Genomic DNA, 27567 nt, shown 5'->3' with positions numbered 1-27567 from the left:
TGTCATTAATCAGTTGTCGAGCAATGCCATTATTTTCAAGAAATGTAGATGTAATGCCAGTTTGACTCTAATTTGCTTAATTTTGGTGGTGTTCATGTCAAATAAATGTTTTTTAATGCTCTGTGGAAATCCTGCTCGATGCAGACGGTGCACTGACTGGACCCTTGTGCAGATCTGGAGCCTGGTTCATGGCAGTGTTGATTTTGACAAAATATTTTAATTTAGTTTTAGTCTTAGTTATTTGACCTATGACGATTGAATGTCGACTGAATTTAAGACGAATTGAGTGGACTTTGCATTGATAATATTCATTCTAATCATGTTTAATGTTGTTCCTCTGCTTCATGGAGCTGCTCCACATGAACAAAGCTCAGAGCTGATCCTTTAACAGAGGATTTACATGATCTGAGGCTCTTTCAGACGCTCAATACAAGTTTGGATGATTTTAGTCTCTCCTTTTCATTTTTATTTAGTCTTATTTTAGTCGACTCAAATATCTGGACATTTTAGTCACAGTTTTAGTCTCATGAGAAACTTTTAATTTAGTTTTAGTCCAATTTTTGTCGGCAAAAATATCACTTTGACTAAAATTAAGACTAAATATTTTAGTCGACGAAATTAACACTGGTTCATGGCTTCATTTACTGGGAGATGAGCCTATACATGCGCCTCTATATACAACTATACACACAGTCATATGTAACTAAGGTGAGGGATGAAGTGTCTTGCCAAAGGACACAATGACAGTATGCATGGGCTGGAGCTGGGATAGGAGCACAAGCCTTTAGAGATGCACCGATCCGATACTGGATCAGATATCTTAGACGATACTGGAAAATAATAACGATGTCGGTTATCGCCAACAAACATCCGCTACTGAACCGATACCAGTTTTGGCTTAAAAAGACAACTTTTACCACCTAAATCTAAGTGAATATGGGCTGTATATCACTTTAAAGCTAAGAACCTGGAGAATTCAATCAAGGGGTGAGTTTGAACTTCTGCAAACATATTTTTTGCGTTCAAAATGTCGCAGTTAGCATCGGTATGCTAAAGCTCGCGGGAGCATGCTAATGCTAACGAAAACTAATTGAGGCCGGGACAGAAACTATGATAGAATAACAATAATAATAATAATGCATTGGTTTTATATAGCGCTTTTCTGGACACTCAAAGACGGATGTTAAGGCCATTTATATTATTATTATTATTATTATATTGTATATATCATGTACATTCTGCAAAAATGTCAAATGTAAACAACGGTAAACAAGACAAACTAAACTCTCCCCTCCTCGTCATATATTTTATTACTGTTTTTGTTGTTTTTTGTTGTTTTTTCTTTCATTTTTGTATGTTTGTCTGTTTGTTTCTTTTACATTTGTTTTTGTATATTAGTTACGGTAAATGTTTTATATTACTTTTGAAAAAACAGAAAAAATAAAGTAATAAAAAGAGAAAGACACTTTGAAGACAGTCTCTTGGTATCGGTAAATATCGGATATCGGCAGACACTCAAAACCCAGTATCGGTATCGGTGGAAGAAAAGCTGTATCGGTGCATCTCTACTTGAGATTATAAAATGACCACCATGTCCAAAAATACTCCACAGGCAGCACATTCCAGAACAAGGTCATGTTTGCAGGATTATTATCAGCAGAATTTAAAAGACAAATGTTGGAACCTTCACTAAACAACGTGTTTATGGCCCTACAAGCTCGTGTAAAAAGGTCACGTTAGATAATTGTCTATGGCCAGTGCGTTTTAATCACATCGATACAGATCATTGTTCGCTGTATTACCTATTTAAAAGTACACGACCCTCATTTTTTAACTAACTCACCCGCCGCCCCCACCAGCCAATCAGCTCCTGCCTGTTTCCCTGGGCCAGTGCACAGTTCACTCACTGTAACGGCTGCTGATGAAGCTGAGGGCCCGTTTCACCACAGGGGCTAATAAAAAGTTACCACCTCTCTGTAATACATGACACGCATCGACTCATCTAACACTTAGCCGGCTCTTTAGTGTTTATCCATCTTCAAACACAGCACCAGAGGTCAGAGTATTATGCATCGCACTCCTTTATGGGACATTGTTCATCTCGCACAGTGGGGTCCCAAACTAGAACCGCCCCAGGCCCAAAAACATCACCTTCTCGTCCATCCGGGTCCTTCACTTAGAAGTGGGAAACAGACTGTTCTTAATAAAACCGGAGGCGGGTAGTACTCGGTTACATTTACTCTAGACGGACCATTTACCACGTGGCTATAATATGCTGTTTATATCCTGATCTCTTGTTATGTCAGTGCCCTCTGCTGGACACATGTGGAATTGGCTTGTTGCACAATGTGGCTACGCTAGTTCCTCTGAGCTGAAGCTGTGGGCGCTAGTACTTCCTGTTTGTATTAATTTCCATTAAGATTAGCTCAGACCTGTGAGTTCCTGGTAGAAATATTTCCATAGAGGAGACGTTTATGTTTATAAGGATCAGGGAGTTTGTCTTGAAGCTAAAGGCTAATTTAAACTCTGTAACTCCCGCCTGAACCGAGAGGATCTTTTTTCCTCACGTCATCAGATTTTTTTTCCATCATTTTTTTGTTGGGTATTCAACTCATTTTTGTAACTTTTTTTTGTCATTTTTTTGTCACATTTTTTTTTATTTTTTTCGTCAATTTTTTATCACATTTTTGTAATTTTTTTGTCAATTTTTTATCCTTTTGTCAATTTTTTTGTAATTATTTTGGTCAATGTTTTATCGCATTTTTGTCACATTTTGGTCATTTTTAGTCATTTTTTTAATCAATTTTTAGTCACTTTTATGTCAATGTTTTCTCATTTCCATCATTGTTTTCGTCTCAGTTTTGTTGCTATTTTCACAGCTTTTTTCCAGAAGCTTTTGGATTGGGGTAAAGCCAAACTGGAGAAAATGTGCTCGGTTCACAATTTGAAATAGTGCCTTTTTATGTATATTTTTTCATAGCATGTTAGCCTTTAGCTTCAAAACAAACTACCAATCCTTTATGATCACAGGTGTCTCTGATCTGAACTCGTTACATCATGATTTGAACACAGTAAATGATCGTCTACCGGGAACTCACCGCCCACAACAAAATCTTTAGAAAATATGATTATTATTCCAGGAAAAGAAAACAGACAGGAAGTACTGGCGCTCACACCTTCAGGTCAGAGGAACTAGCATAGCCACACCGTGCAACAAGCCAATTCTTTCCTTTTTTATAATTTAAGCTGCCCCCTAGTGGCTGGACTGAGCAAATCCATAACTCCGCACAGGAATGGGCAAGAGATCATGATCAGGAATCAACTTATGACTAAAAGTTACAAAAGCTTCGAATCGACATAAAATAAAGGTAGTTTGTGTTTCGATTTTAAATATTTCAAAATGGACTTTTTCCAGCTTTCCATCATGTTATTCTGTCACTCCCTCATTAAAAACATGGCTGAAGTGTTGCCTTGGCACATTCACGTATTTCTGAGTCATCTGTAAAAACTCTGATGGCGGCCATTTTAGGGATAGGTTTGCCTGAGTCCTCCTAGGAACGCCCCCACCTCCTGGAGACGCCTCCGAGCTTTGGTCACAGACAGCGTGTGGAGGGGGCGTGTCTAAAGGCTCAGAGGTTCTTAAAGAGACAGAGGCCTATTTCAAGACATTCACTACAGCCATTTTGAGAGAGACATTTTATACAAGGCAGTTATTCTAATTTACTGCATTTACAGACCAACAGAAGGTTTGTCATCATTGTAGTGTGATATAGACTGGTGCTATGGGACTGACAAAAGCAGAACACGCCCTCTTTAATGGTATTTACTTTGGAAATAATCTTTCCACATACGTTTTGTGTCTTGGCCGAAATCCAATAGAAAGTCTATGGGGAACTTTTATTTGAGTATTTCTTTGAGTCACTATTTTTAACGTGTACTTGAGCAAAATTATTTCCAAGTAACGTTGCTGTTACTTGAGTAAATATTTTGGCTGCTCTCCCCACCTCTGAGTAAAACAGAGCTGATCAAGTTAAATGAATCAATATCAATATGATATAACTGTCCTTGGCTTTAACCTGAGCTTTGTTTATGAATCATTTCTCACTGATGCACCGACATAACAGATGAAATTAGATTGAAACGACTTGCTGGTTCGCATCAACAGCCTTCGCAGGTCTGGATGTGAACCCGGGTCTGCCTCGGGGTCCCTCGGCCAAGCACATGTGCATTATGCAGCACCGTATTTATCTTTTTTGATCCGTCCCGCATTAGCCAGTCTCAATTATCCACTTTCACAGTGTAATCAATAGCAATTACATCATTGGCAGCAGGTTGACACCTCACAATCTGCCATCATTGATTAAAATCTAATCTTGTTCTGAAATAAAAGAAGAGTAGCTTTCAGAAAACCAGAGCGCCGTTGTTAAAGCCACTCTTGGAAGACGGTGGGTTCCATCAGAGAGGGACCAGTTGCTTGGATTTGGCGCTCGGTTCGCTCAGAGTTGTTTACCCACCTCCCTGAAGACGACTTCGAACTGCTGAGTCTCTCTGCTCCCGGGCTGCCTCCGGTTCCACGGCTTCCGAGCGACCAACGTGATGTCGTTGCCCTGAGGGAACAACAAAGACAGGCTCAAGTACGTTCCCTCCTGGTTCAGCGTCATCGCAGCGTTGGTCTAATGAATGGCGTCTGTTTGAATTCCTTTCAAACTCTGATGCACCGAAATTGGTTTGTTCTGCAACAGGAATTGGCTCCAACCACACTTGGAGATGCAAACCAAAGCAGCCCTGGGTAATAAAGTCTTCTTTCCATTCGCACAATTAAAAAGCAGGTTTGTAAGTGCTCATTTCTGCACCTGTGTAAAGCAATCAATACACAGCAGAAAACAGTGTCCATCTATCTACTACAAATATATATTTTAATATTATTATTATGGTGTCGTAGCAAACATGCTGTTTTACCAGGGTGCCATTATTTGTTCTAAATTTAATTCATTTTTGTTTTAGCCGTTGTTTTTTCTTTGTTTTTTAAGAGTTGTATAGGTTTAACCTCTTAACTCCCGCCTGAACCGAGAGGATCTTTTTCCTCACGTCATCACATTTTTTTGTTGGGTATTCAACTCATTTTTTGTCATTTTTTTGTCAAATTTTTGTCAATTTGTTTGTCAATTTATTATCAATTTTTTGTCATTTTTTGTTACATTTTGTTAATTTTTTTGGTCAATTTTTTTTGCTTTTTTATCAAATTTGTATAACTTTTTTGTCATTTTTTTGTCGCATTTTGTCACATTTTTGTCATTTTTTGGTCATTTTTTTATCACATTTTTGTCATTTTTTCATACATTTTTCGTCACATTTTTGTCACATTTTTGTCATTTTTTTTGTCATTTTTTTCAGATTGTTTACATTTTTTCGTCAATTTTTTAATCAAATTTTTTTCATTTTTTTTTCATTTTTTTCTCATTTTTTTGTAATTTTTTTGTCACATTTTTGTCACATTTTTGTCACATTTTTGTCACATTTTTTCATTTTTTTGTCAATTTATTATCAATTTTTTGTCATTTTTTGTTACATTTTGTTCATTTTTTTGGTCAAATTTGTATAACTTTGTCATTTTTTGTCGCATTTTGTCACATTTTTGTCATTTTTTGGTCATTTTTTTATTACATTTTTGTCATTTTTGTGACATTTTTGCCACTTTTTCATAAATTTTTCGTCACATTTTTGTCACATTTTTTTCATTTTTTTGTCATTATTTTCAGATTGTTTACATTTTTTCGTCAATTTTTTTAATCAAATTTTTGTCTTTTTTTCCCCATTTTTTTCTCTTTTTTTTTTCTTCATTTTTTTGTAATTTTTTGTCAATTTCTTGAGACATTTTTGTGACATTTTTGCCACTTTTTCAAATTTTTGTCTCTTTTTTGTCACATTTCCATCATTGTTTTCGTCTCAGTTTTGTCGCTATTTTCCCACCTTTTTCTCCAGAAGCTTTTGGATTGGGGTAAAGCCAAACTGGAGAAAACGTGCTCGGTTCAGGCGGGAGTTAAGGGGTTAATCTCCCTGTTTTTCCCATAGTCTGACCCGTGTGGGGGTCACGATCCTAATTAACTGTCATAATGGGGCTCACGGCTCTAAAAGGTTGAGAACCACTGATCTACAGAATATAAACGTGAAACATCTGTATGTAAGATCTAACATCTCTCACTGAAAGCAAGAGAAAGCTCCACCGAGGACATGCTCGTGCACTCACAATGATCTGGACATCTGCATCATCCAGGAGCGTCCCTCTGGGCCCGGCCACATAGGAGATGGTGTACTTCAGCTTACCTCCGTATGAACCCACCTGCAAAAAAGAAAAAAAAAAAGGAATAGAGAGGCTTCAGATCCGCTGCCAAATCAGAAAAAAACACAGTAACTCCCTCGATGAGAAAGACACATCAGATGAAGGGAAAAAAATCACATGTCGACGTGGAGCAGGAGCATGTATTCAGGGGAGGGAACATGTTTCTACTGCCGCCACTATTTCATTGTAGAATTAATCCATCGTATTATTTGAGGAGTTAACTGGTTGTTTCATTGATTTTATGTGCCTTGTGAGTAATAGTGGATTTACGTCAGCGCTTCCATGTTCTGCTTCCAATGTCTTTCTTTCTACAAGTGACTTCCCTTCCCTTAAGTGGACTTGAAGTGTTAAAGGACACAGACCTGGCCACATATTCTCATGTTTTAATGTTTTTGAGGATAAAACTTCTCCTGCAGGGTTTGTAGAGACAGAAGCGAGTCAGAGTCAATGTTTTTTATTCCGTTTTGATGCCCAAACAGTAGAATGTAATGCCACAGAAGAAGAAGAAAATGTTTCACTTCTTATGATTTGCAAACATTTATCAAACAGAAGAAAGATTAGATTGTTGGAAACTGAAAATCCCATGGCGGTAACTATGGTAACTGCAGATTTTCATGTCTGATGATTTTGGTTTTTCGCTCATGTCTCAGTCATTACTGGAGGAATCCACATGAAGAAAAGTATATTGTCTCCTTTTCAAATTATGAACCAAAAACAAACAACACATTTTCTCAGAAAGGTGGTGACAATATTCAAAAACATGAGCGTGATGATTTTCAGAAACAAGAATAATATCACAGGTTTGTGAATCTGTCTGATGAGGAAAAACATTTGTCAGATTTGGTTTGGGATATTTCTTACAAAAGCTGTGTATTGGCCCCAGGGCGACATATAAAATATAAAATCTCGATTTGGACGATTACGATCGATTTAATTTGAGATAAACTTTAAAAAGTCTCCTGATCTTTCATATGAAGAAAACTGCTCAGAGTCAAACTGCTCATTAATATTTCATAAAGTAGCTATAATCAGGCTCATTAAGAAAACATGTCCCTTTATTTAAAAACATTTATTTCTGTTTTAGATTTTCCTCGTCTGCTCAAAAGTAAAACCTCTTAATAACAACATGGAGTTTTCAAAAGTGTTTTAGTTTTATCGTCTTCATGCCTCTGCTGTGATTGACAGCCGTCTCCATGGAGACTCAAGGGAAAGGGGCGGAGTTAAATGGTCCGCTCAGAGCAGAGTGAGAGAAAGGCTCAGGAGCAGACCGGAGGAAAGTGGGAAACTCCAGCGCTGTCATGGTTCTGTCAATGATGGTTCTGTCCCCTGTTTTGGTTTGGTTCTGTGTCTAGTCTTTTATTGTGTCATGTCTGTTCTGTCCTCGTGGTTTTGCTTCGCTTCCCTTGTGTTGATCACCTGTCCCGCCCTGATGTGTTTCCCCTGTTCCTTCTGTGTTTAGACCCTGTGTTTTCCCTTGTCCTTGTCGGTTCATTGTGTTTCTGTTGGTACGTAGTGTGTGTCCTGTTCCTGCTAGTGAGTTCTTTTTACATTTTTGTCAGTTCTTGGACTTGCCATTAAATTTCCTTTCAACTTGTTTTGGCTGTTTTGCATTTGGGTCAAATCCCCGCCTCACACGTGACAAGCGCGTCCTCTTAAAACACCTTGTAAAGCAGCAGATCATCAGGAAGTCGCTGCTTCACTGGTGTCCTTTCACTGCGGAGCGTCTGAAACACTGATAAAATGGCCGCACGTTGGGGGGAACATGGAGCGGCGGACTCCATTTTACGATTTAGTCATTTTCCAAATGGTCTGTTTTTAAAAGCATGAATGAATTAATTTGATTTATCACCCAGCCCTAATTAGCCCCGCCCTCCACCTGACATGACATAATCACATTTTATTATTGCAAATCTCTTAAACCTTGCCTTCAGATTAATAATCCCCCCCCCCCCTTTTCCCTGTGTGTGTGTTGGCGTGTGTGTGAGTGAGTTTATTTTTGATTTTTGTGTTTATTTGACACATATATGTTATGTGTAATGGCCTTTCAAGTCAAATTTACTTGATTTTTGTTCATTGTAGGCAGTGCTTAATTTGTAAATTAGTATTTTCAGGAACACTTTTGGTCTGATGTGATGGATTGGGGGAACAGGCCAAAACATTTGCCGGAACACTCTCATTAGACACCATTATATCACATACATTTTTTGCCGGATCCTCCTACATATTTCCCGGATCCTTTACCCTGAAAAAAATTGAATTGGGGGAATGCGTTCCCTCAAACGGGGGATCAAATTAAGCACTGATTGTAGGCCTATTGTTTGGGGGAAAAAAGAAAAAAGGTTACGAGGAATACTTTGTAAAAAATGTTTTTAATGTTTATCATTTATGTGTTTCCTCAATAAACAAATTCATAAAAAAATGTGTTTATTGAGGAAACAATAAACACCTACTGGGCAAAAAAGGCAAAGTTTGAGCAACAGAAATGTGGAAATTTCAGCCAAAACTGCAACTGATGTTTTAGACTAAATCATCTTGGTATTTTAAAAGAATCAGTGTTAATTTCGTCGACTAAAATATTTAGTCTTAATTTTAGTCAAAATGATATTTTTGTGACTAAAGTTGGACTAAAACTAAATTAAAAGTTTCTCATGAGACTAAAAATGTGACTAAAATGTCCAGATATTTTAGTCGACTAAAATCAGACTAAATAAAAATGAAAAGGAGAGACTAAAATCATCCAAACTTGTATTGAGCGTCTGAAAGAGCCTCAGATCATGTAAATTCTCTGTTAAAGGATCAGCTCTGAGCTTTGTTCATGTGGAGCAGCTCCATGAAGCAGAGGAACAACATTAAATATGATTATAATGAATATTATCAATGCAAAGTCCACTCAATTAGTCTTAAATTTAGTCGACTCAAACTAGACTAAAATTGAAGATATTTTTTTGACTAAAACTAGACTAAAATCGAATTACATTTTCGTCAAAAGACTAAATTAAAATATGTCGTCAAAATTAACACTGTGATGAACTAGTAAAAAATGTTGAATAATATAATATTTTCAAGACATTTACATTTAATGCTTTGATCAATGACTTTTAATGCTCATTAAAACCCTGTACTGCTACTCCCATAAACACTTTGTGCTGAACAGTAACGTAATCTCACGTCAACTGAAAGTAGAAAATAAACTCTGAACTGAAACATGTGCTTATCAAGTTTCCCCGACCCTCGAGGTGCAACACTGGGCACTTTGAGTCTGAACGTCAGCGCGGAAATAGAAAGTTGCTGTAGGGAAGCCAACCACAAACACAGGTACACAGGTGTTTTCTGCAGTTTCAGACAGAGCTTCAGGTCAAAGGGAATAATGAGCGTATGCACATAATCAGGCGGGAAAGAGAAGGATGTTCTTGGGAATAGAAGGTAGGGATGCTCGATTATTGAAAAAATAATAATCACGATTATTTTTGTCATAATTGAAATCACGATTATTCAAACGATTATTTGTTGCCTTTAAAAAAATCCATCAAAAAAGTGACAAAAATCCAGCAAAAAAGTGAAAAAAATCCAGCAAAAAAAATGACAAAAATCCATCAAAAAAATGACAAAAATCCATCAAAAAAATGACAAAAATCCAGCAAAAAAATGACAAAAATCCATCAAAAAAGTGACAAAAATCCATCAAAAAAGTGACAAAAATCCATAAAAAAATGACAAAAATCCATCAAAAAAGTGACAAAAATCCATCAAAAAAGTGACAAAAATCCATCAAAAAAATGACAAAAATCCATCAAAAAAATGACAAAAATCCATCAAAAAAATGACAAAAATCCAGCAAAAGTGAAAAAAATCCAGCAAAAAAAAGACAAAAATCCAGCAAAAAAAAGACAAAAATCCATCAAAAAAAAGACAAAAATCCAGCAAAAAAAAGACAAAAATCCAGCAAAAAAAAGACAAAAATCCATCAAAAAAGTGACAAAAATCCATCAAAAAAGTGACAAAAATCCATCAAAAAAAAGACAAAAATCCAGCAAAAAAAAGACAAAAATCCAGCAAAAAAAAGACAAAAATCCATCAAAAAAATGACAAAAATCCAGCAAAAAAAAGACAAAAATCCAGCAAAAAAAAGACAAAAATCCATCAAAAAAATGACAAAAATCCATCAAAAAAATGACAAAAATCCATCAAAAAAATGACAAAAATCCAGCAAAAAAGTGACAAAAATCCGGCAAAGAAAGACAAAAATCCAGCAAAAAAAAAGACAAAAATCCAGCAAAAAAAAGACAAAAATCCAGCAAAAAAATGACAAAAATCCATCAAAAAAATGACAAAAATCCATCAAAAAAGATAAAAATCCATCAAAAAAAGACAAAAATCCATCAAAAAAAGACAAAAATCCATCAAAAAAATGACAAAAATCCATCAAAAAAAGATAAAAATCCATCAAAAAAGTGACAAAAATCCGGCAAAGAAAGACAAAAATCCATCAGAAAAAAGACAAAAATCCATCAAAAAAATTACAAAAATCCAGCAGAAAAAAAGACAAAAATCCAGCAAAAAAGTGACAAAAATCCCAAAATTAAAAATTAGAAAAAAAAAAATTAGAAAATATAAATTAAAAAGAAAAATATTGAAAAAAAATATTGAAAAAAAAAAAAAAAAATAGAAAAAAAAATTATAATCGATTTTTTGCGATTATGCTAATTTTGTAATCGTTTATTGTTGTAATCGAAATCGTAATCGAATTTCGATTAATTGCACAGCCCTAATAGAAGGGTAACTACATACTTTTGGTGGGACGAGCCTCGAGCCTTTACTTTAGCGAAAGAGAACTCCAAAATGTACTTTAGGTCAAGTTAAATTATGAACACAAGGCACATATTCAGGAGAAAGGGGGAGCGTGTCTGAGGAATAATAAAGGTCGCATATTTCACTCGCCCTCCTCGGCTGCGGCCAAAGAGGTCACGATGGAGCCCTGCCGAGCGATCAGAGTTACCTTGTCCCCAGTGAACTGCGCCGGGAGCTGCCAGAAGAGCGGGTCATCCTTGCTCGAGCTGAAACCTTTGTAGACCAGAGCGTACTGAGAGGAAATACAGAGAGGTAAGAGAGGAAGGCGACACACAAGGACAGGGAGAGGATTTCAAAGAGGCGATGCAGGCAGGTGCAGGTGCAGGCAGGCAGGCGGTGCTGCTAAGACCGAGCTTCAAATTATCTTTAACAAACAAGCCGACAATGCATCGCAAAACTACACATTTGTAATGCTTATAAAATGCGGTAATGAAATGTTTTAATGTTCTGGAATATAAAACATGACACAGCTGATGGTAACGCAGGACAGTCAGCGCCGTGCTGGGGGAGAACAGGATCTTCATGAGCTCATGGTGCGTTCCAGGAAACTGACTTGAAAATTGACTTTGTGCATAATGGGCTCTGTGCACAGTGACCCCGCGTGATTCCGCCTGGACAGTCAGCCAGACGCTGTCCTTCCTGTCCATTATCTCAGCAGGTCCCACAGAAATGAAGCCATAGCTTAAGATTGGTTAGTGCTAGATCGTCTGCTCCGGAGGGACGGTCTGCTGTGAGTTTGTACAGATCTATGAGTTGGTTTGTCTAAAAATACAAATAATCCTAATCCTTAAAAATAACCCCTTAACTCCCACCTGAACCGAGCACATTTTCTCCAGTTTGGCTTTACCCCAATCCAAAAGCTTCTGGAAAAAAGCTGTGAAAATAGCAATAAAACAATGATGGAAATGTGACAAAAAAGTGAGAAAACATTGACAAAAAAAGTGACGAAAAATTTATGAAAAAGTGGCAAAAATGTCACAAGAAATTGACAAAAAAATGGACGAAAAAATGACAAAATGTGACAAAAAAATGACCAAAAATTAAAAAAAAAATGACAAAAAAGTTATTAAAAAATGACGAAAAAATTACAAAAATGTGATAATTTTTTTTTTACAAAAATGTGATAAAAAATGACAAAAAAATGACAAAATGTGACAAAAAAATGTTGGGAAAAAAATGTGATGACGTGAGGAAAAAGATTCTCTGGGTTCAGGCGGGAGTTAAGAGGTTAACCATTTCCCTGGCCCTAACCTTAATTTGTGTCATGATATCTCACGTCTTCACAGCAGACTGTCCCTCCGGAGCAGACCATCTAGCACTAACCCTTAAGATCTGGTAAAGGACGGCGAGTAAAAGCTCAGATGTGACGGAGCAGGTTGGAAAATATGACATGAGACGTAACGACTTCACTGGAGGAAACTCCGTGTTCATAACGGTGGATGTTTTTGTCTTGAGGCTAACGCGGCTAAGGCGGCAAACGCGGCTAACGCAAAATAAAAAATAAAACTAGCACAAAGTTTTGTTAGTCGTTTAAATAATATTGACTTGTTTACATGTTATATTATCATTTTTCAACACTAGCCTTTAGCCATAGACTGTAAAAAAAATGGACGTCTCCTGCTCACTCCTCCCCGTTTACCAGATTGACCACGGCCGTGGGGAAATTCATGGCGGATTTACAGACTCCGCCTCCCCAGCTCTGACGAAGCATGTTCCTAAAAAGGACATACGGGCGGGATTTTCACCGTAGACTCGGCCCTTGCGTGACGTGTAGCTCGCGCTGCTCCAATGCTAACAGTCCGAGCCTCATTAAGTACCAGATTTCAAAAATTCATATTACGAAAACCAGCCTGGTTTCATATAGTGTTATTAACCCAGCGTTATCTCAGGAGGAAGATCAGCCTAGTCTAGTGTTGAAACAATTGAAACCAGGCTTTAAAGTAGTTTTTAACGTGTCTAAAGTCCAATGCTTTTCAATGGGGGCCTAGCGGCGATATGGAGGTACTGCAGCAACGGCGGAGCAATGGCGGCCCCCACGTTTGTGATCAAAAAGCAGGGCAGCCAGCGGCCATTGCCTTTAGCTCTAAGATAAAAGCTCCACCCCTTACGAGCGCTGGCGTTTCCTTTGGGGCAGATTCACAGTGAACATGATGTTTGTGACACGTTTCAGTAACTCGTCCTTCACCAGATCCTGAGCTTCTCTTTATGGTAAATGGTCTCAACTTATATAGCGCTTTTCCACCTACATTAGGCACTCAAAGCGCTTTACAGCAAGGATCCACTCACCCATTCATGCTCTCATTCATACACCAATGTACGCAGACACTGGGGGCAATGTGGGTGAAGTGTCTTGCCCAAGGACACAACGACAGTGTGCACTTTCAGGAGGTGGGATTCGAACAGACCTTCAGATCATGAGACGACCCGCTCTACCGTCTGTGCCACCGTCGCCCCTGTATTTGTGTGACAGGAAGTCCAGGTCCGGCTGACTGTCCATGTGGGGAAACTGTGCATAAGCCTATTTCAAATCAAAACAACTGTGCCCAAGAGGAAGTCATCCTGTTTCGATCCAGCGCGCCAAAATAAAAGCACCGTCTTATTCATTAGTTCAACTTTCTGTCTGCCTAACGATTAACAGAGAAAACACTTAAAATGTCTGTGTTTAATGACATTCTTGTAACGTTGCAAGAATCTGCTGAAGTAATCAATGAGACGAGCTGTGTGCTTTTATTTTGCCGTGCTGGATTGAAACAGGAAGTCACTATGATTTTAAGTTCCACAATTACGACTTACAACGTTTTACGCCTGTTCCAGCTGAACAAACTCAGAGTGGCTAATGCTACGACAGTTAGGGAATGAGATGCTAACGTTACATGAATGTTTCTCCACATATAATTCACCTCAACCGAGCGCATTGTCTCCAGTTCGACTTTACCCAAGACAGGAGAGAAATGTCACGCCTCATTTGAAAGAAAAAGACGTTTTGTCACATTTTTAGCGTTTTTGTCACTCTTTTGTCGCATCTCGTCACTTTTTTGTTGTCTTTTTGTCGCTATCTTGACGTTTTGTTTTTAATAAGCTTTTAGATTTGGATAAAGCCAAACTGCAGAGAACGTGCTCGGCTCAGGTGGGGGTTAAGAGGTTAAAAACATGCTAAATAATATAAATTGAAGTCATGTGCTGTATGAACAAAAGTATTACTGTCTTCATCTAACATCTGAACTCGGAGCTCTCTGGATAACTCTGAGCTTACAAGTTGCAAATACAAGTTTGAACGGTTCCAAGGCATTTTTCCAAGTGGCAGGTTGGATATTTAGGCTGTGTCCGAATGTCCACACGAGTCCCTAACCCCTCATTTACTACATAGGCCCGCACTATAGTCACTATATAGTCACTGATTCTGTTGGCGATTTGGACACAAGACACTACTTTCTCTACTTTCTCAGAGACGCCGAAAGTCGGTCAGAGCCCGGTGTCCGAACACCAGCAGACTGAGCGACTACATCTGATAAAAGTTCAATAAACTCCGGAAATAAAGTATTTCTGTGATAAAAACCAAACTCAGAGACAGTGAAATATTTATGGATTAATACGAGTCAGATACACTTTTACTTCACATGGATTTTACATAAATGACTTGGATTATTCGAGATGAAGCTGTCGGTCATTTAACAGCTCCAGCTAAAGGTTAGCAGCTAACGTTAGCATGAAGCTATCGGTCATTTAACAGCTCAAGCTAAAGGTTAGCAGCTAACGTTAGCATGAAGCTATCGGTCATTTAACAGCTCAAGCTAAAGGTTAGCAGCTAACGTTAGCATCTTTTCACCGTAACCGTTTATATTTTGGTCGTTTATTCCTGAGAAACACAAACACTCGACTGAAACAGCTGATTTACTTCAGTCGTGTTTAGTTCACAGACCTGTCTCTGTCAGGCTCTTCTCCCAGTGCATTGTGGGCTATATTGACCCGTTTAGTGACCATCGATGCTCACTACTTTTCCAGATGCATTGTGGGAAATTTCGAGTGCACTACTTTTTTTCTCTCTGGACATTCGGACACTCCTACAACATGTGAGCACTATATAGTGACTATATAGTGACTATATAGTGACTATATAGTGACTATATAGTGACTATATAGTCACTATGAAGGGAATAGTGTGGACATTCGGATACAGCCTTAGTCCACCAGTTGGAACGGACCATTATATTAGATGAAAAGTGATAAAAACATCGATCTAACAGTTCAAACACAGTTAAACTACAGTTAAACTCCAGCACCACAAGAAGTCTCAAACATCTACGTGCTTCCTTTCAGTTGCCAGGAGACCTTTTATACTGTAGGCGCATCACAGTTGCTAATCATTCACTAGCATCTTAAGCTAAATAGTCCAATAACGCTTTAGCATTTCCTGTGGCCGCTCTGTGACAGTAAGAAAACCGAGCAGTTCGCAGCTTTGGGAGTTCAGTTCAGGTTGATATTATTCACAATAATGTCCAGCATAATAATCGAATATGGCAGGGAGAGGCGTATTAATCATGTGACTCACAATTGCATTTTCAATGTCTTAGAGGAAAGAGAGAAAGGAACATCATCATGGACCTTAATGCTCTCTGATAAGTTCACGGACTTCAATGCATTATACTTTGAAACAATTATTCTGCAACTCTGAAAATGAATCATGAATGGCTGCGCTAAAGGCTTGTCAGGGCGTTTTAGAGAATATTACAGTGAGCAGCATTTCTTTAATATAATAAATCTCCTCACAGTATTGCACTCTCTCCCATGCTGTGAGCGTGCGTGACCGTGCACGTATCACACAGTAAGACTTCGATATCAATGCAGCCTTAATACCGAGGTAGGAGAACTCACACTTACACGGGGACACTGCATTACTGTTTTGTATTTTGCACCTGACAAGTTGATAACAGCGTTTCGGGCTTTGTCTGACATCAAAGTGACAAAAATCCATCAAAAGTGAAAAAAATCCATCAAAAAAATGACAAAAATCCATCAAAAAAATGACAAGAATCCATTAAAAAAAAGACAAAAATCCATCAAAAAAAAGACAAAAATCCATCAAAAAAGTGACAAAAATCCATCAAAAAAAGACAAAAATCCATCAAAAAAATGACAAAAATCCATTAAAAAAAAGACAAAAATCCATTAAAAAAATGACAAAAATCCATTAAAAAAAAGACAAAAATCCATTAAAAAAAAGACAAAAATCCATCAAAAAAAAAGACAAAAATCCATCAAAAAAAAGACAAAAATCCATCAAAAAAATGACAAAAATCCATTAAAAAAAAGACAAAAATCCATTAAAAAAAAGACAAAAATCCATCAAAAAAAAGACAAAAATCCATCAAAAAAATGACAAAAATCCATTAAAAAAAAGACAAAAATCCATTAAAAAAAAGACAAAAATCCATTAAAAAAAAGACAAAAATCCATCAAAAAAATGACAAAAATCCATCAAAAAAAAGACAAAAATCCATCAAAAAAGTGACAAAAATCCATCAAAAAAATGACAAAAATCCATCAAAAAAAAGACAAAAATCCATCAAAAAAAAAGACAATCCATCAAAAAAATGACAATAATCCATCAAAAAAGTGACAAAAATCCATCAAAAAAATGACAAAAATCCATCAAAAAAGTGACAAAAATCTAGCCAAAAAATGACAAAAATCCAGCAAAAAAATGACAAAAACCCATCAAAAAAGTGACAAAAATCCAGCAAAAAAGTGACAAAAATCTAGCCAAAAAATGACAAAAATCCATCAAAAAAATGACAAAAATCCATCAAAAAAGTGACAAAAATCCATCAAAAAAGTGACAAAAATCCATCAAAAAAAGACAAAAATCCATCAAAAAAGTGACAAAAATCCATCAAAAAAGTGACAAAAATCCATCAAAAAAAGACAAAAATCCATCAAAAAAGTGACAAAAATCCATCAAAAAAAAGACAAAAATCCATCAAAAAAAGACAAAAATCCAGCAAAAAAAATGACAAAAATCCATCAAAAAAATGACAAAAATCCATCAAAAAAAATGACAAAAATCCATCAAAAAACGACAAAAATCCATCAAAAAAATGACAAAAATCCATCAAAAAAGTGACAAAAATCCATCAAAAAAATGACAAAAATCCATCAAAAAAATGACAAAAATCCATCAAAAAAAAGACAAAAATCCATCAAAAAAGTGACAAAATTCCATCAAAAAAAAGACAAAAATCCAGCAGCATTTCTTTAAAATAATAAATCTCCTCACAGTATTGCACTCTCTCCCATGCAGTGAGCGTGTGTGACCGTGCACGTATCACACTGTAAGACTTCGATATCAATGCAGCCTTAATACCGAGGTAGGAGAACTCGCACTTACACGGGGACACTGCATTACTGTTTTGTATTTTGCACCTGACAAGTTGATAACAGCGTTCCGGGCTTTGTCTGACAACCACAACAACTGCTCCCACTCTCAATAATTGGAAAATGACAGTTTAAGACGAGCCTTTGTCAAAGCGAGCGCCGCTGAAGCACGACCGCGGCGTAATGACAGGCTATTGTAGAAACCGGGCCGCGCTCGGTTACAGTGGACGATTACAGCGTCCTGCGTGACAGCGCTAAGTGGGAGGCGTGCGCTCCACAAAAGACACAGCACGCCTCTGAATAATGGACATTTAAAATAAGCCTGTCATGTTGTGCAGCATTCGTTTTTTTCATTTCTGAACTCCACAACAGCACAGTTTAAATTTGAATAGACTTTTCTGGTGATCGTGAACAGGTTTGTAGATTTCTGTACACTTTATTCCGGAAGTTCCTGTGGGCGGCGCCGGGAGTTGTGCCCGCTCCAAATGAGCACTGGACATTTCACACACATCAGTCTACTGTGCATCAGATTTTAGGGGCAAAGGAAGTGCCGATCCAAGGAAAAAAAAGAGTAAAAGTGGCGGGGCAGAATAAGGTGGTGCCCAAATCTTTTGTCTCCGACGGCCAAAATGAAAAAGTCCTGTGGGCCGTGGGCAGTATGTACTTTACCTCATTCATTTGTTAAAGGAACAGGCCACTGTTTTTCCATCCTGAGATATGTTCTTACCTTTGACGAGTTCTTTAGGACCTGTCTGATCTTCAGTCACGTAAACACAGCACAGACGGCGTTAGCATTTAGCCTCTCCCTCTCTCCTCTATAGCTCCAAAACAGGTCAAGATAGAAGCTACCAAGCTCTTCCACGTTTTCACTATTTAAATATGGTTACGTGAAGTGTTCCACTACAAAGTATAATTACACAAAATTAAATTTTCTAAGCGGATAAAAGGGGGAACTATATTGTAAAGGCGTAATAATACCAGGAGTAGTTTGACATCCGCGCAGTAAAGTGAAGATTACTGCGCGGATTTCGACCTACTCCTGGTATTATTACGCCTTACAATATAGTTCCCCCTTTTATCCTCTTAGAAAATCCACATTGTTTAATTGTGTGTAATTATACTTTGTAGTGGAACACTTCACGTAACCATATTTAAATAGTGAAAACGTGGAAGAGCTTGGTAGCTTCTATCTTGACCTGTTTTGGAGCTATAGAGGAGAGAGGGAGAGGCTAAATGCTAACGCCGTCTGCGCTGTGTTTACGTGACTGAAGATCAGACAGGTCCTAAAGAACTCGTCACAGCTCAGGTAAGAACATATCTCAGTGTATAAAAACGCTGGCCTGTTCCTTTAACTCAAAGAAAATGCCAGATCATTTTGAAAGTGTCAGTTCAGCAGTTGTTTTATAAGTACATTTTTAACACATACTGTGTTGACGTCAACAACCTTTGCAATAAAAGTTGGAAAACTCTGTCATTGATAATCACCAAGACACCAGTGTTTCCTTAACTCTGTGAAAGGAGTGAAACAGCGCCCCCAATTTGACGCTGGTGGCCAAGCAATGTACTGCATCCCTGTTTACCATTGAGAATGAATGGGAGAGAGTTGGTATTAACCAAAAGTAGGTCACTCTCTGGTACACTGCAAAAAGTAATGAACTAGATCAGTATAAACATCTCAATTTGAGCATAATAATCCAAATTTTAGTTGTTTTGACGAGTTAAGAAGTTGTTGGGCATTTGTCCTGGATTATTTCACTTGTTCTGAGATGTTTCTGACTCGTTTCGATACATTTCGTCCTTATTTCAGGTCATTTTCTTTGCCAATGGGGAAAGAAAGTTGGTCTTATCTCATTGGCAGTTTTACTTTCTTATTTCAAGCGAGATTTACCCTAGAACTGGTCTGAAATGTCCTCAAACAAGCAAAGCAAACTCGGTCCGATCAGGAAAAGTGTCTAAATGAGTGAAAACCGCTCAAAACAAGAAACATTTCCTCAATTCCAGTCATTTAAGCCAATGCTTGATATTCACTTTTTGTAGTGTGGGCCAATGGAATTGTTCCAGTGGGCCACATTTGGCTCACGGGCCCCACTTTGGGCACCCCTGTTCTAAACAGTGAAATGTGTCAGTGTTGAACTGTGACAACAGGGGGCGCTTTATTAGGGGCACAGGGATGATTTATTCAGGACCTGCTTCGTAGATATTTCAGAGGGAGCTCGTTTGAATGACAAAACTCAGAAGATTCCAAAACAAAAACTCTCTCTCTAATCCAGGGGTGTCCAAAGTGCGGCCCGGGAGCCAAATGCGGCCCTCAGACCAATTTTTGGTGGCCCTCTGCCTTCTCGCTGAATCGGGACACATCAGAGAGAGTCCTTTTTATTTGAAATTAGGGCTGCTCGATTATTGAAAAAATAATAATCACGATTATTTTTGTCATAATTGAAATCACGATTATTCAAACGATTATTTGTTGCCTTTAAAAAAAATCCATCAAAAAAGTGACAAAAATCCAGCAAAAAAAAGACAAAAATCCATCAAAAAAATGACAAAAATCCATCAAAAAAGTGACAAAAATCCATCAAATAAGTGACAAAAATCCATCAAAAAAGTGACAAAAATCCATCAAAAAAATGACAAAAATCCATCAAAAAAGTGACAAAAATCCATCAAATAAGTGACAAAAATCCATCAAATAAGTGACAAAAATCCATCAAATAAGTGACAAAAATCCATCAAAAAAATGACAAAAATCCTTCAAAAAAGTGACAAAAATCCATAAAAAAAGACAAAAATCCAGCAAAAAAAAAGACAAAAATCCATTAAAAAAAGACAAAAATCCAGCAAAAAAATGACAAAAATCCATAAAAAAAAGACAAAAATCCTTAAAAAAAGTGACAAAAATCCATTAAAAAAAGACAAAAAAACAATCAAAAAAAGACAAAAATCCATCAAAAAAATGACAAAAATCCATCAAAAAAGTGAAAAAAATCCAGCAAAGAAAGACAAAAATCCAGCAGAAAAAAGACAAAAATCCATCAAAAAATGACAAAAATCCAGCAGAAAAAAAGGCAAAAATCCCCCCCCAAAAAAGTAGAAAAAAAAAAAAAAAAAAAAAATGAATTTTTTTTGGTTGAAAAAAATTAAATAAAAATTAGAAAAAAAAAAATATAATCGATTTTTTGCGATTATGCTCATTTTGTAATCGTTTACTGTTGTAATCGAAATCGTAATCGAATTTCGATTAATTGCACAGCCCTATTTGAAATGTAATAATTCTACACAATTCTAACCAAACAACTAACCTTGTACTGTGAGACAGAGCTGGCATGAAGGTTTTGAGCATAAATAAAGGTGTGGGGCGCAATTTAAACCTCTGCTAGTCAAAGGTTTTGCGGCACTAACCACCGATCTATGGCCCTTCACCCTGTGTACGCTTCAGTATGCGGCCCCCCATGAAAAAAGTTTGGACACCCCTGCTCTAATCTCTAATGGTTCTGAATGCATAAGCAAAAGTCTGCAACATAAAATGTATAAATACAAGTCTCTGAGGTGTACGAACTTTTCACTGCAGTGTTTCTCAGCCCCCGAAGGCCTAGGAAGTTGTGGGAGAACTCAATTTGAAGCTCTGGCCGATTATCTACTCATTCACCGCCTCTAAAAGTTAGGATTAAGTTTGAACCACACCTAACATTTACATGCTGCTCTTTCATTGTTTCTAGACCTAAAACAAAAGTTTCAAAATGGTGTGAACACTGTAAATGTAGATTAGATGAAGTGAATCTCATTAATACACATTAATAGCAGACGCAACGGAAAAGTTATACCATTTCACGAAAATATATGCTAATGGCTGTATTTGAAAAGTGGTATCGGGCCAAAAAAAACATGTAATAATATGTCCCAAAAATCACTGAGAGCATTACATTTAAATTAATTTGGGTTAGGGATAAAGTTACTGAAGGAAAGAGGAATAATGCATGACATTATCATAGAATAAAGTCTTCTAATTGTGGAACATTATTCGTAACGTGCTTCATAACAATAACCCGCTCTGACATCGCTGTAAGTGCATTCGGAAAATAATTGGCTCGTGGTTTTAAATGCTCTTCTCAAATTCAAGCTGTTTCAATGCAGACGGGTTTAATTAACATTTCACTCAGTGTCCAAACAGTTTCCAAACCAGGCTCAGGGATTAGACTGTTATTTGTTTACACCTTAACATTTTCTCCAGTTCGGCTTTACCCCAATCCAAAAGCTTCAGGAAAAAAGGTGTGAAAATAGCGACAGAACTGAGATGAAAACAAGGATGAAGATGTGAAAAAAAAGTGAGAAAACGTTGACAAAAAAGTGACGAAAAAATTACAAAAAAATTACAAAAAATGTGATAAAAAAATGACAAAAAATGTATTAAAGAAAATGACAAAAAAGTTACAAAATGAGTTGAAAACCCCCCCAAAAAAGATGGAAAAAATTTGATGACTAAAATGTGATAAAAAAATGACAAAAAATGTATTTAAAAAAATGACAAAAAATGACAAAAAAAAATTAAATAAAATAAAAAAAATGTGATAAAAAAATGACCAAAAAAATACAAAAAAAATACAAAAAAAATACAAAAAATGTGATAAAAAATGACAAAAAATGTATTAAAGAAAATGACAAAAAATGACCAAAAAAAAACAAAAAAAATACAAAAAATGTGATAAAAAATGACCAAAAAAAACGTATAAAAAAATGACAAAAAATGACAAAAAAAAGACCAAAAAAAACACAAAAAATGTGATAAAAAATGACAAAAAAAGTATTACAAAAAATTACAAAAAAGTTACAAAATGAGTTGAACCCCCCCCCCCCCCAAAAAAAAGATGGAAAAAAAGTTGATGACGTGAGGAAAAAGATCCATTTCGATGAGTTTTGTAGATTTCAAATGAGGCGTTACACTGGCCTACAGGATTTGGGTGAAGCTGAACTGGAGAAAAGTTAAGAGGTTAATATCGTCACTCTTCATGCCAGTATCTCGATACCTTGTCTCCGGATGAACTAACGACGGTCTTGCTCACTGCGTTCTTGCTCTGACAAACATAACATTTGAATCACACAAAAGACACATTTCAACAAGCTCCATTTTGAAAAAGATTTATGCATTTCCTCTTTCACAGAATCCAGAGTAGGAGCATTTATGGTATGTAGGGTAATGTGGTGCTTATCCTGAAGGAGTAGATTTAGTTGCGATATAAAGAAGCTTGAATAAAGATACCTACTAGATTGAAATATATTCAGCCTGATGTTGAAATATCATTAGTTGCTGATGAAGCCTTTTGAAGTGAGAAACATCAAAACATCCCCAACACTCAACAAACACTGCGTTCCAAAAGATTTTCTAAATTGTCAACTCAAATGAGAGTCAGCATAATTTTCCAAATCTTTAATCAATTAAATGTGGTGGAAAAAAATTCCCAGTGAAAACAGTATTTTTTTTCAAAAATAAATATATTAAAAACCTCAAAATCCACTGTTCCAAGTTATTATGCAACTCATCGTTTCAATACATTTTAAGGCTTGTAATTAACTGAAACTGGTCATTTGTTGTATTTGTAGCATTAGGAGGTCATATTTACTGAAATCAAAAGCTATTTCAATCAAAAAAATATTAACAGGTCAAGTTATATTTGACCAAAGGACCTTCTTTGAGCAGCTTCAAAATTCTTCAATCCATTAAACTTGTGACTTTTTGGACAGTTTCTGCTTGGATTTCTTTGCAGGATGTTAGAATAGCCTAAGAGCTGCTGTTTGGATGAAAACTGCCTCCCACCCTCATAGAAGTGTTTTTTGTTGAGGCTCCAAAGGTTCTCAACAGGGTTGAAGTCAGGGGAGGAGGGGGTCCACATCATGAGTTTCTCTCCTTTATGCCCATAGCAGCCAGTCAGAAACTCCACATATTTTTCAGAGGTCATTTTCACACCTTCAGGGAGCCTAAAAGGAACTAAAGGGGCCGACCAGCTCTCTCCCCATGACTCTGGCCCAAAACATGACTCCGCCCCCTCCTTACTGACGTCACAGCCTTGTTGGGACATTGTGGTCATTCACCTCCATCCACTACTCCATTGAGTTGACCATCCAGGGTTACACGGCCTCATCAGTGAACAAGACTGTTTGAAAATGAGTCTCATGTATTTCTGAGCCACTGCAGCCGTTTCTGTTCTTCAGCTTCAATGAACAGTTTAGGGGAGGCCGGAGAGAAGGTTTATGCACAACTGCAGCCTCTGGAGGGTCCGACACCTTCATGTTCAGAGACTCCAGAGGCACCAGCAGCTTCAAATACCTGTCTGCTGCTTTGTAGCATCTGTTCTCTTAATCTGATGTGTTTGTCTGGCAGAAACCGTCCTCATTGTGCCTTTATCTGCACAAACCCGCGAGTGTGTCTGAATCATCCACAAATCTCTTATCAGTTCGATGATTACGCTTCATCTTTCATGAAATATCAAAGGTTTTCATACCTAGACCAAGACATTCAACTATTTTACGCTTTTCATCAGCAGAGAGATCCTTTTTCTTTCCCTTATTGCTTGAAAATGATGATCTGCTTAATAAAGTGGAACATCCTTTTTCAGTAGTTTTTCCCTTAACTGGGCTTAACCTGAAAACTGATCATCCCAGGTCTCTGAGATTAATGTCAGTGATTCATAGAGCCCCGAGACACGACACCATCCATGAGTTTCATTATTATTATTATTTTTTTTAACCTTTTTGACACAAAAATCCAATTTGCATAATAATTTGGAACGCAGTGTATTAAGATAACAGCTTAAGAACTTTTGTCTATATTACCCAGAAACCAGATATTAAATGTTTTGCACCTTAAATGATTATAAATGAGCTTCAGATGGCGATGTAGTTTATCCAAAGTGTTTTTTATCTTTTTGCTTGCTGTTATTTATTTCTATAGCATCTGTTTGCTTGTGTCATGCACGGAGCACAGAGACGACTAAAGTGAAGTACCTGATCACGGCGGCCGGGGGAGTAGGACTGGGCTCGAGTGGGTCTAACTGAAGACGGGGCACCGGAGGGAGAGGACGGGGGGCTTAGGTTTCGTAAAGACCATTGAAACGAGGAGGCGGAGGTGGCGGGGACTCGGGACGACGACGACGACGATGAGGAGGAGGAGAAAGGGGAAGTTTTAGACGAGGAGGAGGGATAGAGCGAGCGGCCTCGTCCACCGGAGAAGTTATTCATGAGCGCCCACACCTCGTCATCCAGGTCCCAGGACTGAGGCTGGAGCAAAACATGGAGGTTTAGAAACGTGCACGTTCAGACCGGGGTTAAACGCTCCGACTCCACCAAGGAAAACATCTGGATTAGGAAGAAACAAGCTTCCAGTGTTTCAGCTGATTAAAATTAGACAAAAAGTCAATCAATAATGGTCAGTGAGACTTAAACTATATCTAAAATGTGCAGATATTTTTGCCGACTCATGAAAACTAAAATTAAAATTAAAAGATAGGAACTAAAAACATCTGAGACATATCATTTCAATTCATTTGTATTTACTGCCAAAGGAACAGGTCTGTGCTCGACTAGATTTAAACATGAAATTAAATCTTCAGCGATAAAACGACTAAATCTAGACTCAAGTTTAAAGGTACACTGTGTAACATTTGGGACTAGAATGTTGCCATCAATACAAACTGAACTCATTTTTGTAGCTTTTTTTTCATTTTTTTTTTTCATTTTTTGTCACATTTTTGTAATTTTTGGGTAAATTTTTGTCACATTTTTGACATTTTGTTCGTCAATTTTTTATCAAATGTTTGTATTTTTTTTTGTCACATTTTGTCACATTTGTCATTTTTTATCAAATTTTTGTAATTTCTTATCAATTTTTTGTCATTTTTTGTCACATTTTTTGTCATTTTTTGGTCAGATTTTTTTAATTTTTTATCAATTTTTTGTCATTTTTTGTCACATTTTTTGTCATTTTTTGGTCAAATTTTTATCACATTTTTGTATTTCTTTGGCATTTTTTTATTTATTTTTTTGTGACATTTTTGCCACTTTTTCATCAATTTTTCATCACATTTTTGTCAATGTTTTGGCCTCTTGTGATACAGATATTGCATCAGCAGCCTTAAAATATACCAATTAATCAACTCATGAAAACGAGCGGAAAGTGCGTCCCTATATCGACACCATAAGTTCTCAAATCAAGATGAACATTCACAAGTCAGCATTTCTTCTTCTCTTTTATAATAAACTAACATCAGTGTTTGCATATGGTAGGGCTGCTCGATTATTGAAAAAATAATAATCACGATTATTTTTGTCATAATTGAAATCACGATTATTCAAACGATTATTTGTTGCCTTTAAAAAAATCCATCAAAAAAGTGACAAAAATCCAGCAAAAGTGAAAAAAATCCAGCAAAAAAAGACAAAAATCCATTAAAAAAATGACAAAAATCCATTAAAAAAATGACAAAAATCCATCAAAAAAATGACAAAAATCCAGCAAAAAAATGACAAAAATCCATCAAAAAAAAGACAAAAATCCACCAAAAAAATGACAAAAATCTATCAAAAAAATGACAAAAATCCATCAAAAAAATGACAAAAATCCATCAAAAAAATGACAAAAATCCATCAAAAAAGTGACAAAAATCCAGCAGAAAAAAGACAAAAATCCAGCAGAAAAGAGACAAAAATCCATCAAAAAAATGACAAAAATCCATCAAAAAAGTGACAAAAATCCAGCAGAAAAAAGACAAAAATCCATCAAAAAAGTGACAAAAATCCCTAAATTAAAAATTAGAAAAAAAAAATTAGAAAAAAAAATTGAAAACAAAAAATTGAAAAAAAAAAATTAGAAAAAAAAAATTATAATTGATTTTTTGCGATTATGCTAATTTTGTAATCGTTTACTGTTGTAATCGAAATCGTAATCGAATTGCGATTAATTGCACAGCCCTAGCATATGGTGAAGTTTAGGTCTTAGTGTGTTAAATCACTCTCACTGCATTCCCCCCATTAGATGTTACCAACCCTCAACACTCCATTTAGCAAATACCTGCGCCGCCCGCTTGGATTTCTGTCGGACTTTGCGCTCTGAGGCCATTAGGTCCCAAACAGGAGCATCCTTCTTTAACAGCTCGTCGGGCGAGTTCGAGTCGCTCTGGTGGTTGTGGATAGAGCAGACTTTGATCATATCTAAAATGTGCAGATATTTTTGCCGACTCATGAAAACTAAAATTAAAATGAAAAGAAAGGAACTAAAAACATCTGAGACATATCATTTCAATTCATTTGTATTCACTGCCAAAGGAACAGGTCTGTGCTCGACTAGATTTAAACATGAAATCTTCAGCGATAAAACGACTAAATCTAGACTCAAGTTTAAAGGTACACTGTGTAACATTTGGGACTAGAATGTTGCCATCAATACAAACTCAACTCATTTTTGTAGCTTTTTTTTCATTTTTTTTTTTTTTCATTTTTTGTCACATTTTTGTAATTTATTTGTCAATTTTTGTCATTTTTTTGGTCATTTTTTGTCACATTTTTGACATTTTGTTCGTCAATTTTTTATCAAATTTTTGTCATTTTTTGGTCATTTTTTAATCAAATTTTTGTCATTTTTTGTCACATTTTTTGTCATTTTTTGGTCACATTTGTATCAATTTTTTGTATATTTTTTGTCACATTTTGTCACATTTTTTTCATTTTTTTTTCATTTTTTTGATCAATTTTTTTTCATTTTTTATCATTTTTTTTGTCATTTATTGTCAAATTTTTATCACATTTTTTGTCATTTTTTGGTCACATTTGTATCAATTTTTTGTATATTTTTTGTCACATTTTGTCACATTTTTTTCATTTTTTTTTCATTTTTTTGATCAATTTTTTTTCATTTTTTATCATTTTTTTTGTCATTTATTGTCAAATTTTTATCACATTTTTTGTCATTTTTTGGTCACATTTTTATCAATTTTTTGTCATTTTTTATCAATTTTTTGTCA

The 27567-nt window shown here is 36.4% G+C and overlaps 1 protein-coding gene across 1 annotated transcript in view; it reads right to left on the bottom strand.

The window, feature by feature from the left end:
* The window catches only part of hspg2 (heparan sulfate proteoglycan 2), a 418468-nt gene that overhangs the window by 139125 nt on the left and 251776 nt on the right, over positions 1-27567 (bottom strand). Inside the window, exons 35-40 of the mRNA XM_079558863.1 lie at positions 26619-26723; positions 24557-24823; positions 22582-22629; positions 11337-11420; positions 6248-6340; positions 4515-4607 (exon numbers count right to left, since the gene is read on the bottom strand). Of these exons, the coding sequence (XP_079414989.1) occupies positions 4515-4607; positions 6248-6340; positions 11337-11420; positions 22582-22629; positions 24557-24823; positions 26619-26723 (690 nt within the window). The remainder of the gene's footprint in view (positions 1-4514; positions 4608-6247; positions 6341-11336; positions 11421-22581; positions 22630-24556; positions 24824-26618; positions 26724-27567) is intronic.

Source organism: Gobius niger, assembly GCF_951799975.1.
Source record: "Gobius niger genome assembly, chromosome: 6".
NCBI lineage: Eukaryota > Metazoa > Chordata > Actinopteri > Gobiiformes > Gobiidae > Gobius > Gobius niger.
This window is presented reverse-complemented; position numbering and strand designations above follow the sequence as displayed.